This window comes from Diabrotica undecimpunctata, chromosome 1 (genome assembly GCF_040954645.1).
Source record: "Diabrotica undecimpunctata isolate CICGRU chromosome 1, icDiaUnde3, whole genome shotgun sequence".
In the NCBI taxonomy this organism is placed as follows: Eukaryota; Metazoa; Arthropoda; class Insecta; order Coleoptera; family Chrysomelidae; genus Diabrotica; species Diabrotica undecimpunctata.
Window position 1 is genome coordinate 67,022,576 of NC_092803.1, and position 17,372 is coordinate 67,039,947.

The 17,372-nt window shown below is 34.8% G+C and overlaps 1 protein-coding gene across 2 annotated transcripts in view; it reads right to left on the reverse strand.

Moving 5' to 3' along the window:
• Positions 1-17,372, reverse strand: part of LOC140450348 (myrosinase 1-like) — a 55,072-nt gene that overhangs the window by 22,321 nt on the left and 15,379 nt on the right. Inside the window, exons 1-2 of one of the 2 annotated variants that reach the window (XM_072543949.1) lie at positions 16,993-17,127; positions 966-1,045 (exon numbers count right to left, since the gene is read on the reverse strand). In XM_072543949.1, coding sequence (XP_072400050.1) covers positions 966-1,045; positions 16,993-17,027 — 115 coding nt within the window. In that variant the 5' untranslated portion in view covers positions 17,028-17,127. Of the gene's footprint in view, positions 1-965; positions 1,046-16,992; positions 17,128-17,372 lie in introns of those variants that run through there. The other variant, XM_072543941.1, reaches the window with a different exon arrangement.

The window sequence follows — 17,372 nt, forward strand, 5'->3', positions numbered from 1 at the left end:
TTAGGGACAAGAAACAAAGTATTTTTATATATATTATAAGTATATTGACGATTTATGTATATTTTTTTGACGTTTGTTTTTGACGTTTTAGTATATTTTTTTGATGTTTTGTAAGCTTTGTCCATAAAATTGTACAATTTTCAGTGACAATAAAGCATATTTCCATTCTATTTGAGTTTTACTCTGTCAAACGCTTTCTTTATGTCAATCAGACACAGAAATGTTGGTCTATTATACCCTAATGATTTCTTAGTAATTTGCTTTATAACGAATATTGCATCTGTACACAATCTTTCACTACGAAAACCCTGTTGTTCATCTGCTAAACTTACCCTCTGATTTATTTGCACTTGTAAAATTTTAGTTGTAAGTTTTAGCGTAGAATTTAACAAGTGTATACGTCTGTGGTTTTCTGGCTGTTTTTTATTCCCTTTTTTGAATAGTGAAATTATTTCGCTCCATTCATCCGGTATTTTATTGTGTTTTATGTTGTTAATTGTTCTGGATAATTGTTCTAATTAGAACAATTAATGTTGTTAATTGTTCTGTCATTTCAGCTTCACAATAGTTCAGTAACTCATTTGGTATCCCGTCTTTATCTGCTGCTTTTCTGTTCTTCAGGTTTTCAAGTATTTTCCGAACTTCCTGTACATTTATATTAAGTTCTTCATTTGTGGTAATTTCTGGTGTTTCCGATTCTAGCGTCGTTTGTTCTTCCTCTGCATATAGATAGTTAAACCACGTATCCTTTTCTATGTGTTTTGGTTCTATTAGTTCCTTTACCTTCGTTCTTTGACCTCTTATGAAGCGCCATATTTCCTTTTGCAGACCGTAAAAATCTTATTCCGTTTCTTTCGAAAAGTGTTCCCAGTTATCATTTTTTATTTTTCTTAGAAGTGCATACTTTGACTTTGTAAATTCAAAGATAATTGTGATTGGTACAATCATGTATTAATAAAACTTACCTTCTATTTGATATGCTGCAGTTGATACACCAAACAAAAACCCTTCTGGAAACGGTGTGGAATCTGGTGTAGAACATACACTACAACAAAAATATATTGGTAATGTTTAAAATAATTTATTTTAAATAAATACATGTCTAGTCGTGATATTGTTGAACGAGATTATTGCTTAAACGTTTCGGCTTCCTTTTTCCATTATCAGTAAGTACTTTAATTACATATAAACAATACGTATTACATTTTGTATGCACTGTTTATTTATTTGCAATGGAATGCAAAACGTAACATTCTACACTACCGCCATATGGCAGACGCTTTAAACTACGACTAGTTCAGTGTTTGTTTAAAATATTTGTGTACGATGCACTTATGATAACTCAATTTATTGTGAGTTGTGATATATATTGGAGAGATCTTTTTATCAGTCTTATTACTAATATAATTTTGATCATTTTGTATGTGAATCATCTCCAATAGACATCTTCTGTTATAGTTTTTTTGTTTTTCCAAAATCTGTACATTTTCAAAATTAAAAGAATATCAATTTTCTAGGGAATACTTGGCTAAGGATGTAGTGTTTGATTTGTTGGTTTGTAAGCTATATTTATGTTCAACAATCCTTTTATCCAAATATTGGTGTTGGCTTCAGATATCAAACTTAATTTAAGTTTGTCAAAAAATGTGATGTTTACTTAAGAGTAAACTGTCTTTATTTTTGACAGTATCGATAATTATTATAAAAAAACGTTCAGAATTAAAAATTCCAGTTTCCAATATGTTTCATTCAACATTTACTTTGCGATAAAGTTGGAAATTTATGTTTGGGCATTAACGCAATACTTTTAATAATCCAGTAAAATAAGGCAAAAATGGGGGCAAACCTCGGAATAAAAGATAATAAGCTGAAAATTTGCATACGTCTTTATTTTGATGGTATAAAACTTACCTCAAAAGTCTCATATAATCACGTGTCCGCGACTTAAGATAATAAAGGTCAAAGGTCACGAAAATGAGTTTTCTGCAAATATCTCGTTTCCCTTACACTTTATGACATTTAAGGTGGTAATAAAAATTGTAGAATGGAAAATTCTCTTCAATATTTGTCTCAAGTACTTTTATGTACCTTCAACCCTTCTTAAGATAGAGCGTAAAGAGTGGGGGACCGCTTACCTATGTATACGGTAACGCGAAGTCAGCCAGTAGGTTTCAATAAATAATAAGTTATATAGTTAATTATTCACTTAAAATACTATTATTATCATTAAATTTTTATTATTTATTATTTAATAAACTATATTTATAGATATTAATTATAAAATATATATTTTTTATATAATATTTATTTTATTTTTAACAAACATACAATATTAAATAAAATACTTTTCGTCCATATTACTACGAATATTATATCTCGAAATACAAATCTCTTGTAACGGCGGTTGCTGTTTCTGCGAAGCTGTAGCAGATGCTCCTTTGTTATATATGACCTAACCGGTTTTTTTTAATATGACTTTCTACACACCGTGGCGAATGAGTTTGGAACTTCTATGTATATACGCACAATAGCGGTGGATGGATATTTCACTTGATGATGGGAATGGTAGGGTAGAGCTATTTCTCTGCGTTAGTATTTCTTTACCGAAAAAAATTTATTTTATCGTTCAGTTGAAAACGACATCTTAGCATCGAGACGTATAATTTTGAGTAAATATTTTTAATTGCAATGGCTGATTTATGTTTTATTTGTAACAAGTTAATATCAGAAGGTGTCTCTGTGAGTGTTGTGCGTGGCTTACAAACATTAAAAACTGCAAGTATTGAAAAAAATGACGGTCATATAAATTATTTAAATACTACAACATATATTATCGATGGTGGATTTCTTTTGCACCGCGTTGTATGGAATAAAGATGATACTTTCTGTAATATTTTACATAAATACGTCAGATATTTACAAACACATTATGGCTCAAGTATCGTTGTTGTATTTGATGGTTACTCAGACTAAACTAAGAACATTAAAGCAATGGAACAACTAAGAAGAACTGCCGGTATTTCAAAATCTTACAAACTCCGTTTTGATGAAACAATAAATGTGCCTATCAACCAACAATTTTTATCGAACACATCTAATAAAAAAATCTTTATAGGCATGCTTATCGACAAATTAAAAGCTGTTAATATCACTACAAAACAAGCCAGAGATGATGCTGATGTTCTCATTGTAGAAACAGCTATTGCAGAGTCTGAACATGTAGGAAAAACTTCCGTCATTGTAGGAGAAGATATTGATTTGCTAGTTATCTTGATAGGACGAGCTCAATCACATCAACAAGAAAATTTTTTTTAAATTGGTAAGGGTAATGCCGAGACAAAATTATATTCATCGAAAAGTTTTGATAAATACCCTCATTCTAAGAAACACATCTTATTTTTACACGCGTTTAGTGGATGTGATATGACTTCTGCGATTTATAGGAAAGGTAAAATGTCGTTTATTAAAATGTTCGAAAAAAATCACCATTTACATCAGTCACCTCAACTATTTCAACAAAAAAACTGCTCTGTACAAGAATTATTTGAAAATGAAGTACGTATTTTCTTAGCAGCGTATAATGCTCCAACATCAGAAGACGATATAGACTCTTTTCGATACACCTAGTTCATCAAATCAACAAGACTCAACAAACCAGTGCAGTTATCAAGTCTTCCACGTTCAAGTGCAGCAGCTCGTCAGCATATCATTCGTGTCTATTATCAGACCCAAATTTGGTTGGGAAATGATTTAGAACCCCAATAATTCGGCTGGGTAATGCAAAATGAATTTCTGGAACCAATAACAACTGCTGAATACAATATTTTGCAATTGCAAGAAAGGTTGTGGTTCTAATTGTGGATGCAGGAAATCAGGATTGCAATGTACTTTAATTTGTGGGCAGTGTAATGGACAATCATGTCTAAACGCTTCATCAACTTCAGATGATTTCAATGAAGAAAGTGAATATGCACCTGATATTCTTGAATACTTTTATTCTGATACTTTAATAAACGAGAATGATGATGATGAATCCGATATTGAGCAGTCAGAGGAAGAAGAAGCAAAAGAAGAAGAAGAAGACGATGAAGAAGAAAATTAATACAAAAATATTAACCATACATAATAAAAGAATATACATTATATTTGTAACTTTAATAAATCGATTATTGGATTAATAAATAAATATATAATTTAAAAAAATAATAAATATGATTTTTTCAGTATTTAATTAAATATAAAAATGATTATTGTTGAATTCTGCACTTGATCTTAATTTATCGTATATTACAGCTATTAAAAATATCATTAAAGTTCATTTGAAATATTTCATTTAATATTGTATGTTTGTTAAAAATAAAATAAATATTATATAAAAAACATATATTTTATAATTAATATCTATAAATATAGTTTATTAAATAATAAATAATAAAAATTTAATGATAATAATAGTATTTTAAGTGAATAATTAACTATATAACTTATTATTTATTGAATCCTACTGGCTGACTTCGCGTTACCCTATACATAGGTAAGCGGTCCCCCACTCTTTGCGCTCTATCTTAAGAAGGGTTGAAGGTACATAAAAGTACTTGAAACAAAAATTAAAGAGAATTTTCCATTCTACAATTTTTCTTACTACCTTAAATGTCATAAAGTGTAAGGGAAACGAGATATTTGCAGAAAACTCATTTTCGTGACCTTTGACCTTAAATATCTTAAGCCGCGGACACGTGATTATATGAGACTTTTAAGGTAAGTTTTATACCATCAAAGTAAAGACGTATGCAGATTTTCAGCTTATTATCTTTCATTCCGAGGTTGCATCCTTATTTTACCGGACTATAATAATTAAAAATTTAATAAAACAATTCTGAATAAATATTTATGTAAAAATCTACTATCAAAACACTTTTGTTATCTCCCAATTTCTATTTTATACTGATAACTTTTAAATTACTTAGTCATCCGTTTTTAACGTAACGATATATTTAAATAAATAAAAAACTAATTTATTCTGTTAAAATAAATACAACTGAAAAATTATTATTATCCTTAATTTACTATCAGGCGTCCGTAATATATCTTCCATATCTGTTAATACATCTAATCTAACCCTCCTACTACAAAATTTTCTTAAAAAATTCCTAATCATAGGGAGGTATACTACGAACCTCTTCTTTAACATTCTCCTTTAATGGTCAACATCTTGGACGTTAAAAATATAGCTAATTTAAGTAACTTTAAAAGAATAACTCGAATGGGTTTAAATATGAAGGCCAAGGTATTCCAGAGAAACTACGAAAAACTCTTTGATTTAAAATAATTTCAATGCATTGATTGACACATCTAATCAGCTATGATATAGGGCACCAATTTGCTGGAACCATATCTGCCAAAGTTCAACAAGGAAACGATTGTCAAAAAAGTCACACTTATTTGATTATTTATAAAGTTCAAAAACGATCCGCATTCAAAATGTCTCGAATAAAGAAAGGTCGAATTATTAGATCATACCATATAAATTATTGTAAAATAAATATAAACATAAAAGAAAGTTATAACGAAAATATAAACATACAGGTGATATAAGTGACTTATAAACTCACAAAAACTCCGCAGTAAAACTAAAAAAGTATATCAATAAAGCCAGAATGGCATATGAATAATCTATTGTAAGTTGCAATAGGCTGGTTTTCGTGCAGGTCGATCTACAATAGACCATGTCTTCTCTATTACTCAGATAATTGAAAAGAAAGTTGCTCGTGGCCAAGAAGTCTATCTGACGTTCGTAGACCTTAGGAAAGCATATGATAGTATCCCGCTTGATAAATTATGGGAGGCACTGAAGAAAACAAATATAAATATAGAATTGATTCTTCTTCTTCTTAACATGCCATACACCAAAGTGCGTAGGCGACTATCTCATTACTAGAATTCTGTTCTTGGCGGCGCGGCGTGACACAGCTCGCCTGTATTGTGTATTCCTGTCCATTCTTTATTATTTCTTAACCAGGATAATTGTTTGCGACCGGCTCCTCTCCTACCTTCGATCTTCCCTTGTAGGATTAACTGAGGTATTTCATATTTTGCTCCTCTCAATATGTGCCCAAGGTAACCAATCTTGCGTTTTTTAATTAATTTAAAGAGTTGTTTTTCCACGCCGGCTCTCTTAAGGACGTCATCGTTTCGAACTCTATCCACCCAAGGTATGCGCATCATTCTTCTTAATGACCACATTTCAAATGCTTCAAGTTTGTTGATAGATGTTTTTTTCAAAGTCCACGTTTCCATGCCATAAAGCAAGATGGACCATATGTAGCACTTGACCATTCTATAGCGTATTTCGAAATGTAGGTTTTGATTACATAGAAGCGGTCTGAATTTCACAAAAGCTTGTCTTGCCATTTGTATTCGGGTTTTTATCTCTTGTTGTGGATCCGATTGGTCATTGATTGTGGTGCCAAGGTATTTAAAAGTTTTCACGCGTTTTATGCGATCGTCACCTATGCATATTATCGGGTTTTCTGGGGGGTTTCTGCTAATGACCATATATTTCGTTTTCAAAATGTTGATTTTGAGGCCATATTTTTTACCTATGCTATTCACCCTATCAAGTAATAACTGCTGATCTTCCAATTTATCAGTTATAATCACTGTGTCGTCTGCATAGCGTAGGTTGCTAATTGGTATGCCGTTCACCTTAATGCCTAATTCCGTGTCTTCTAATGCTTCCGCAAATATATTTTCAACATATAAATTAAAAAGCATCGGAGAGAGTATGCAGCCTTGGCGGACACCTTTCCGGATTTCAAATTCATCAGTATATTGGTCTTGATCAATCCTCACCTTTGCCATTTGGTTCCAGTATAGATTCTGAATAATTCTGATCTCCTTCTGGTCAATGTTGGCCCTATGTAGTAGTTCCATCATGATATCATGTTTAACATTGTCAAATGCTTTCTCGTAGTCGATGAAGGTGAGGTAGACATCTTTTCGTTGATCTAAACAGTTTTATATTAAAGTGTTCAAACATAAAATTGCCTCTCTTGTTCCTAGTCCTCCCTTAAAACCGAATTGTGTTGACCCGCTAAGTTCTTCTAGTATCTTATACATTCTTGAGTGTAATATCCTAAGGAAGAGTTTCAGCAAGTGACTCATTAAACTGATTAAGCGGTGTTCATTGCATTTTGTAGCATTAGCTGTTTTTGGGATCATCACAAAGGATGACTGCAGCCATTCTCGCGGAATGTAACCAGTATCATAAATTCTATTGAACAGCTTTACCAAGATTTCGATATTCTCCTCGTCTAGTAGTTTTATTGCTTCTATATTAATTTCATCTGGACCTGTTGCTTTATGCATCTTTGTGGTTCTAACTGCATATTCTATTTCACTTCGCATTATTGATGGCCCTGATAAGTTTTCGGAAGGAAGTTTGCGCGTTGGTTGTGTTGGTCTTTCGTCATTAAAAAGTCTTTCTGCGTATTCTTTCCACGCCATTGCTATCTCCTCTTCTGACTCTATGTATTCGTTTCTGTCGTTCCGTATTCTTGTTCTGTGGTGGCTTTTGTGTATATTCGATATTTCTTTGATCTTCTTATGTAGTCCAAAACTATCTCCTTTTTCCTGCAATTGTTCTATTTCGTTGCACCTTTCCACCATCCAACGTTCTTTTGCTTTCTTAATTTTCTGATAGAATTGATTGAAGCAGTAAAAACGTTGTACTACCAACAAACAACAAGAATTAAAACAGGAAATCTGATAACACCGGGATTCAAAGTGACTAAAGGACTAAGACAAGGATGCTGTATATCCCCAACATTATTCAAAATATACCTCGAAGCAGCACTCAACAAATGGAAGAAAAAATGTACGAATATGGGCATACCACTAATAGACTTAACTTTTTACACTCTGTGCTTTGCGGATGACCAGGTCATCATCGCACAGGACTCTGAAAACCTTAGTTACATGATGCGAAAACTATTAGAAGAGTTTACAGAGTGGGGTTTGGAAGTGAATATGGAAAAAACTGAGTACATGAGTATCGGAGGAGATCAACATAACCTTCTCGTAGAGGAAAATCAAGAAATCAAACTATGTGATAACTACAAATACCTAGGAGTAAAGATCACTCAAGACGGAAAATTAGATGCAGCCATTAAGGAACGAAATACACCGGGAAGGAAAGGCATAGCCTTACTAAACAGCGTACTGTGGGATAAAAACATCTCTAAAGACAATAAAAGAAGAATATACAACACCATAATAAAAAGTATCACAACATATGGATGCGAAGTGTGGCCCCTAAAAGACAGAACAGAGAAAATGCTTAGAGCAACAGAAATGGACTTCTGGCGCCGCTCGGCGGGAATCTCCAGACGCGACAGAATAACAAACGAGAGAGTCCGAGAAATCATGGGGGTTACACATAATATTGTTGATGACATCAAAACGACACAACTCAGATGGTACGGACACGTAAGGAGAATGCCGGAGAATAGAATACCAAAACAAATTCTTGAATGGCAACCAAGAGGTAGGCGAAGACCAGGAAGGCCTAGAAGAAGTTGGAGAGAAGGAGTTGATAAAGAAATCAGAGAAAGAGAACTGGAGGACGATCTATGGAACGATAGAATGAGATGGAGATTGGAAATCGGAAGACGTCGAAGAACGTTGTAAACCGACATTATATATAAGTTGCAATGACTCTAAAAAACTGTATAAATATGTTGAGTATTCTATGTCTTTGAAAGTGTCCATTCCATTATTTAAAACAACGATGAAACGATTAGTCAGAACACGTATGAGGTCGCTAACATTCTTTAGATACATTGTCTAGAGTTTTTGCTCTTTAACCGCCCTAAAACCAGTGTACCACAAAGATCTGTTTTTGGTCCACTAATATTTGTGTTGTATGCTAGTGAACTTGAATCTCATATCAAATCTAGGAAATCTTTCTATGCAGACGATGTAAAAATATTTGCTGCTGATCCGCTCTTGAATGATCAAGACTTACAAAGTGACTTAGATTCGATCTTTAAATGGTGTTTAGATTCGATGTTACCTCTGAAGGTAAGATAATTGTGCAGTTTAACATTTGGAAAAAAATAACCCGCGTTTGTCTTACTCGATAGACGGGCATTGACTAGATACTGTGGAATCATATAGTGTAACGATTACTGAAAATTTGAGTTGGTCAGAGTATATTTGAAACATTACAAAAAGAGTGAATAGTAAATTATACCTGACTAATAGGATGTTTACAAAAATATCCTTTTCGGGTTGTATAAAATTTATGTCCGACCACTACTGAAGTACTGTGAAAGAGTTTGGTGCCCAGAATTATTGCGTGATAGAACTTGTATCGATAATATTCAAATGAATGTCACAGGACCATTTTTTAAAAGAAAACGGGCAGATCACTAACAAAGACTTTCTTTAACAGGGTTACCAACTTCTAAAGCTCATCGACTCCATGGTAACCTAATTATCACCTTCCGAATTTTATAGTATGAATATGGAAATTTGCAACATTTGTTTATTTTCGATGATCACAATAGACTACGTGGACAGGACATAGGTTGAAAATGAAGAAGGAATCCTTTTTATCCATAAGGCGGTAAAATTTTCTGTGTAATGGTATTTTTAGTATATGGAATAGTCTCGTAACGAAAATTAAAAACTTTCTATCTATAAATCTATTTAAAAATTAACTAGACTGATATTTGTTTCTTAAACTGAACAGTATTAAGTATGTACAATCTATGAGTCTATAGTATATTTGCGCAAGTAAATATTTTGTAATTTAATATTTTATTTTTTTTTGTAAATGGGCTTATGGGTCCTAATGAACCCAGCCCTTATCGCTGTGTAATAATTACATTAATAAATTCTGGTCACTTATTTGCTTTGAACGTAAAATATGGATTCGTATCACTCCACTAACGACAGTTTTAGCTAAAAACTGTTCCATTTGATTAGAATGATGCATAATCCAAAAAAGTATTACATATTGACATAAATTTGTTATTATTCAAGTTTCCTTAGTAAGGTTAGGTTAGTTTCAATATCGGTAAGCGTTTAACCACCGTTCCAGTTGACCTAAAAGGTTTATTGTGGCTTACTCCTAGATTAGAATTATCCCTTCAACATAGGCTTTTTAACAAAGTTTATTATGGCCTTATGTGAAACTCCTACAAAGTCGTAGAGCTTGAGTTCATAATTCTCAAATGTATTGCCGATCCTGCCAGGATACTAATCTGGAATCTTCTCGTTCCCTTTAAGTTTCTTTGTACACATATCACAATATAATTCGCATCATCCATCATTATCTAATGGTCTTAAAGTTTGATTTTTTTGGGAAAGTCAGGATGTTCTATTACAAAGAACATTACTCGTGTTGTTATTTTCTACCATATTTTGGTATCTTTTGTAATATATAATGGAATAAAAATGAAATCGTAGGCTTCCACGGCCAGAGTCAGAATTATAGTTTATTCGTCTTCCGGGTTTGGACCGTGTCATTTGTGAGTGACCCAAAAGTGGGTTCATCTCGACGTTTCGCTACAATTGTATGTAGCTTCTTCAGGAGAACAAAAAAGAAAGAAAAAAAAGAAGAAGAAAAAGACAAGAAGATGGGTAGTTAGCAACGGTAACTCAGTTACTCAACGCAACCAGAGGCGAATACTAACTACCAAGATGGGCATTTGGTCACAGTAACTCAACTACTCAACGCAGCCAGAGGTGAAAACCAAATGCCAGGACAGGGATTCACGTCCAACAGCTCAGAACACTAACGCGTCGAGAGGCAGGGAGTGAATCCGACGGTTACTCCGCTACCGCTCTATTTATAGTCGCGGTGACCTGTCGTGTCGGGACGTATCGGCACACTCCGTGGCGCGAACGTCAAGAAGCGCGCGCTGGCCAATCATGTGGCTGCATCGTGGTAGCGGGACCGGACGGCGGCTCTAGACTGGGATTCCAGATGGGAGACAAGTAGTATCCTTCCTCTCGATTGATATTATGTGGATTTTTACGGATCTCTAGAGATTCGCGGATTTTCCTGGAATAAAAGAAGGGGCTCTTAGAAATGATATGAGTTTTTTCGAACAATATGGAATGACCGGTTTCTTGGCAGTGTTCTGCAACTGCAGAATGGGAGAAAAGACCTGATCGAATGCATCTTTGATGCTCTTGAATCCGAGTTTTGACGGAACGACCAGTTTCGCCAATATACACTTGTCCACATGAACAAGGAATAGAATAGACACCACAGGAAGATAGGGGCGGTAATGGGTCCTTAGGAGAGGGTAGATATTGTGAGATTTTCTTGGGTGGTCGAAAAGTAGTCCTGATACCTTCCTTGCGAAGAATTTTGCCAATCCTATCAGTGACACTTCGAATATACGGAAGAAAAGCCACAGGCGTATTACCCGAAGATTCTGAATTTGTCGTCCTAGGGTGTAAAGGGGGATGTAGATGTCGGTGTGTAATATTTTGAATTGTGGACTTGGAGTAACCGTTGGCGACAAGGGTTTTTTGCAGATGGCCAAGTTCTTCTCTAAGGTTGTCAGGTTCAGAAATCGAAATGGCCCGATGGATGAGAGAGTTGATCACAGAATTCTTTTGGGCAGGATGGTGGTGTGATGAAGCATGTAGGTAACGATTCGTGTGAGTCTTTTTTCTATAAACAGAGTGACCCAATCGGCCATTGGGCTTGGAGGTGACTAACACATCGAGAAAGGGAAGGGACCGATTATTTTCTACTTCCATTGTGAATTTTATACTCGGATGTTGTGAGTTAAGATGATCTAGGAAGGGAGAAAGGGTATGTTGACCATGGGGCCAGATGATAAATGTATCATCCACGTAGCGGAACCAGACTTTTGGTTTTAAGGGGTAAGATTCTAGGGCTAAAGACTCAAAGGCTTCCATGAAAATGTCAGCAATGACAGGGGAAAGGGGAGAACCCATTGGTGTTCCAGATATTTGTTTGTAGAAATTGCCTCTAAAAGAAAAATATGTTGAAAGGAGGCATTTTTCCGCAAGATCTGCCAAAACCAAAGACTTGTTATCATTGGTCAAGTGATCTCGCAGAACAACTAGAGAGTCATGTATGGGGATATTAGTAAATAGGGATGATACATCGAAACTGACGAGAATGTCTTGGGGATCGACCGTGAGGGAGGAGATTAAGGTGATGAAATGTGTGGAATTTCGGACATAAGAAGAGGTACGACCAGTATAGGTCTTAAACTGATTCGACAAGTACTTTGCGAGTTTGTAGGTAGGAGAGTTAATCGTAGTCACAATGGGACGAAGAGGTACGTTGTCTTTATGGATTTTGGGAAGACCGTAAATTCTGGGGCAGATGGAGTTTTTCGGAACTATGGACTTCTTAACATCATCGGAAAGATCGGATTGTTTGATGGCATGGGAAATTTCGCGTTCGACTCTAGGAGTGGGGTCTCGAGAAATTGTGTTATAACAGGATGTATCCCTAAGTAAGTCGTTTACTTTCTCTATGTAGGAAGGAGTATCCAGGATGACTGTGGCATTACCTGTTAGTTAATTGTTAGTTAATTGTGACTACGATTAACTCTCCTACCTACAAACTCGCAAAGTACTTGTCGAATCAGTTTAAGACCTATACTGGTCGTACCTCTTCTTATGTCCGAAATTCCACACATTTCATCACCTTAATCTCCTCCCTCACGGTCGATCCCCAAGACATTCTCGTCAGTTTCGATGTATCATCCCTATTTACTAATATCCCCATACATGACTCTCTAGTTGTTCTGCGAGATCACTTGACCAATGATAACAAGTCTTTGGTTTTGGCAGATCTTGCGGAAAAATGCCTCCTTTCAACATATTTTTCTTTTAGAGGCAATTTCTACAAACAAATATCTGGAACACCAATGGGTTCTCCCCTTTCCCCTGTCATTGCTGACATTTTCATGGAAGCCTTTGAGTCTTTAGCCCTAGAATCTTACCCCTTAAAACCAAAAGTCTGGTTCCGCTACGTGGATGATACATTTATCATCTGGCCCCATGGTCAACATACCCTTTCTCCCTTCCTAGATCATCTTAACTCACAACATCCGAGTATAAAATTCACAATGGAAGTAGAAAATAATCGGTCCCTTCCCTTTCTCGATGTGTTAGTCACCTCCAAGCCCAATGGCCGATTGGGTCACTCTGTTTATAGAAAAAAGACTCACACGAATCGTTACCTACATGCTTCATCACACCACCATCCTGCCCAAAAGAATTCTGTGATCAACTCTCTCATCCATCGGGCCATTTCGATTTCTGAACCTGACAACCTTAGAGAAGAACTTGGCCATCTGCAAAAAACCCTTGTCGCCAACGGTTACTCCAAGTCCACAATTCAAAATATTACACACCGACATCTACATCCCCCTTTACACCCTAGGACGACAAATTCAGAATCTTCGGGTAATACGCCTGTGGCTTTTCTTCCGTATATTCGAAGTGTCACTGATAGGATTGGCAAAATTCTTCGCAAGGAAGGTATCAGGACTACTTTTCGACCACCCAAGAAAATCTCACAATATCTACCCTCTCCTAAGGACCCATTACCGCCCCTATCTTCCTGTGGTGTCTATTCTATTCCTTGTTCATGTGGACAAGTGTATATTGGCGAAACTGGTCGTTCCGTCAAAACTCGGATTCAAGAGCATCAAAGATGCATTCGATCAGGTCTTTTCTCCCATTCTGCAGTTGCAGAACACTGCCAAGAAACCGGTCATTCCATATTGTTCGAAAAAACTCATATCATTTCTAAGAGCCCCTTCTTTTATTCCAGGAAAATCCGCGAATCTCTAGAGATCCGTAAAAATCCACATAATATCAATCGAGAGGAAGGATACTACTTGTCTCCCATCTGGAATCCCAGTCTAGAGCCGCCGTCCGGTCCCGCTACCACGATGCAGCCACATGATTGGCCAGCGCGCGCTTCTTGACGTTCGCGCCACGGAGTGTGCCGATACGTCCCGACACGACAGGTCACCGCGACTATAAATAGAGCGGTAGCGGAGTAACCGTCGGATTCACTCCCTGCCTCTCGACGCGTTAGTGTTCTGAGCTGTTGGACGTGAATCCCTGTCCTGGCATTTGGTTTTCACCTCTGGCTGCGTTGAGTAGTTGAGTTACTGTGACCAAATGCCCATCTTGGTAGTTAGTATTCGCCTCTGGTTGCGTTGAGTAACTGAGTTACCGTTGCTAACTACCCATCTTCTTGTCTTTTTCTTCTTCTTTTTTTTCTTTCTTTTTTGTTCTCCTGAAGAAGCTACATACAATTGTAGCGAAACGTCGAGATGAACCCACTTTTGGGTCACTCACAAATGACACGGTCCAAACCCGGAAGACGAATAAACTATAATGGAATAGCTGTATCTAAATGTAGGAAATTCAAAATGTCTGCAGCATCTGGAAATATTTATACTTACAACCTGTTATGATTAAAACCTACATATTCTTTTCAAGACTTAATGTTGCTGTCATTTCTACCTTTCCATAAACAAATACTCTGTATTACATAAAATTGTTTTGACAGTTCTCGAATTCTATATAACAGTGCATCCCAGGTTAACATTATACATTAATGTGCAAACTTAAATTTTTTGTTAAAAATCATCGCAAATAAAATGTTGAACAAGATAGTTTTGTTAATGAAAATAAACAATGTTTAATGTTTAAAAATTATTTTTAATTCTTAACATCTTTTCTTTATAATAATTTTCGTCGTTGTCGAAAATAAAGGGGCTTGACTGTTGTTCAAAAATTATATTTGTTGATAGACCTCATATACAACTTATAGACTTGTTTGTTTCAACTTAATCCACATTTATCAATGTGAAGATCGTCGCTTTACCTTTTTGGAGGTCGACCTATTTATATCACCTATAGGTACTTCTCCGACTGTTTTGCGATTATTCTGTCTTCTATTTTGATAATTCTACCTTTTTTTTTGGTTTAATACCCAATCTTTGATATTGTCCACCCTACATTTATTCCTTATATTTTCACTTATTTTCCTGTCTAGTAGAGTCTTTCTAGCTGTGTCACCGAAGTACTTTAATTTCTGTTGTTGCGAGCCAATTTTTTGGTTTATATTATTTCTTTTCTTGTTCCTGTAGTGTATGTTATTATAGGCCATACAGCAGTTTTGTACATTTTTCATTTAGTCCCAAGTCTTAAGTCAATGTTTTTATTACACCATATTGTATTGTGTAGATAGCCATATTTATTTGTTTTCTTACTTCTATTTCAATGTCGCCATAGTTTGATAGTTCTTTGCCTAAGAATTTAAACTTTATCTCTTGTATACTCGATCATTTCTTGTATATTTCTCATAATTTGAGTTTTCATCATAGAGGTGCCCTTGATATTGTCATATATTTTGTTGTAGCTGCTGATTTTAGCATGTTGAACTACCTAAGTGTAAACAACTTTATAGATACTATGTTTTTAATATAATTGTGACAATGAAATGCTAGTTAAAGGTAGATGATTCCGTTTTATATGAAGAAAATGAAAGGCAGTCGACTTCAAGGGTTAATGAACGTCGTACATTTTGTGACCAACACTAAGCTTTCGATTTTACATATATTAATTTAAACGACGAAAAAAGACCTCAGTGATTCATATGCTATGAAGTTTTGTCGAATGGGTCGATGAAGCCGGCCAAACTTGAACGTCATTTAGAAAAAACAAGATTGTGAGAAATCTCAATCATTTTTCCAAAGCAAATCCTCAGAATTAGAACGAAGCAAAAAACAATAATTAAGACTGCTACTGGGGGGAATATTGCAGTATTGGCGTCTTACCAAGTATCCTTATTAGTTGCAAAGAGTGGTAAGCCTCACATCATTGTCAAAAAAATAATAATATCGTGCGCTAAAATTCTAGTTGCCGGTATATTGGGAGACAAGGCTTCAAAAAAATTGGCCATACATAGTTATCCAACAGCACTTTTATCACTAGAATTTTTTATACGTCAGGAAATGTTAAAGAGTAATTAATTTTGAATATTACGGCGAGAATATTTTAGGCTTTGCAATTAGATGAGAGTACAGATATTAGCAATGACGCCAATTTTCTTGCATTTGTTCGTTACGAATACAACGAGGGCATAGTTGAGGATTTTTCTATTCTGTAGGTCTCTGTCTTCTCATACTACAGTCGGATAAATGTGTGGCAGTTAGTACAGATGCTGCTTAGGCCATGACTTGTACACGAACAGGATTTCAGGCATTAGAGAAGCATTAGCTACTAAAAATATGCCTGATAAAGTAAAAATAGTGTTAGACGAGATAGTGCAGGCCGTGAATATCATTAAAGCTAGGCTTCTAAATTCTTGTATTTTCGGTATTATTTGTGAAGACATTATTTGGAAGCATTCACAAGCAGTTATTATTGCATGCTGAGGTGCATTAGTCTAGTGGCAAAGTCGTGTCGCGTATTTTAGGTCTGAAAGATGGAATCAAAATATTTTTTGAAGAATTTAACAGGCAGTAGAAATAAACATGCTGATAATTTCAATAACTTTGAATAGCTTACAATGTGGCATATTTGGTTGATATATTTAATGTTCTTATCGAGATAAAATAAAGTCTACAAGAAAGATAACAACATCTTCAAAGTTAAAGATAAAACAGAATATATGGTAAACAATCTTAATTTTTGAACTAATACAACTAAAAAACTATAATTATTTTCTTACGCTGCCTAGTAGTATTTTTGAATCGTTTAGAAGAAGAAATGCTATGGTAAAATCAACTAATGGAAATATCATGTAAGTCATGATCCATTTCGCTGTAAAAGTAACATTTTTATATTGTTAATCACTTCCAAAAAAATACTACTTTTGTAACGTTTGAAATAAAAAATATTTTTGAAATCCAAAAATAATATTTTATAAGTAACGTAAGGCGAAAAAACATAAATATTAAATACCTTGAGACCACAACAAGGAGCAGTAATAACACCATTTTCTATATACCCACTATTATGATAATAAAACAAAATAAATTTTATATGAACAACATTTAAATTTTATACCTGATAATTGAAGTACTTTTTGCTACGTCGTCGTTATCTAAGTAATTCGTTACATGTCATATACATATTAATAAATTATCTTACTGACTTCCTATTTGCTGCATTATTAATCTTAGAAAGCAGGTGTTATAGAAGATGTATTATAATATAGCAAATTTTTGATTAAATATAGAAATATTTTCTTTTATTATTTCCCCATGCGAGCATTATGCGGACAGTATGCAAATCGCATTTTTGAAGGTAATTGTTTTTAGATTAGACGTATGTAGTTACAA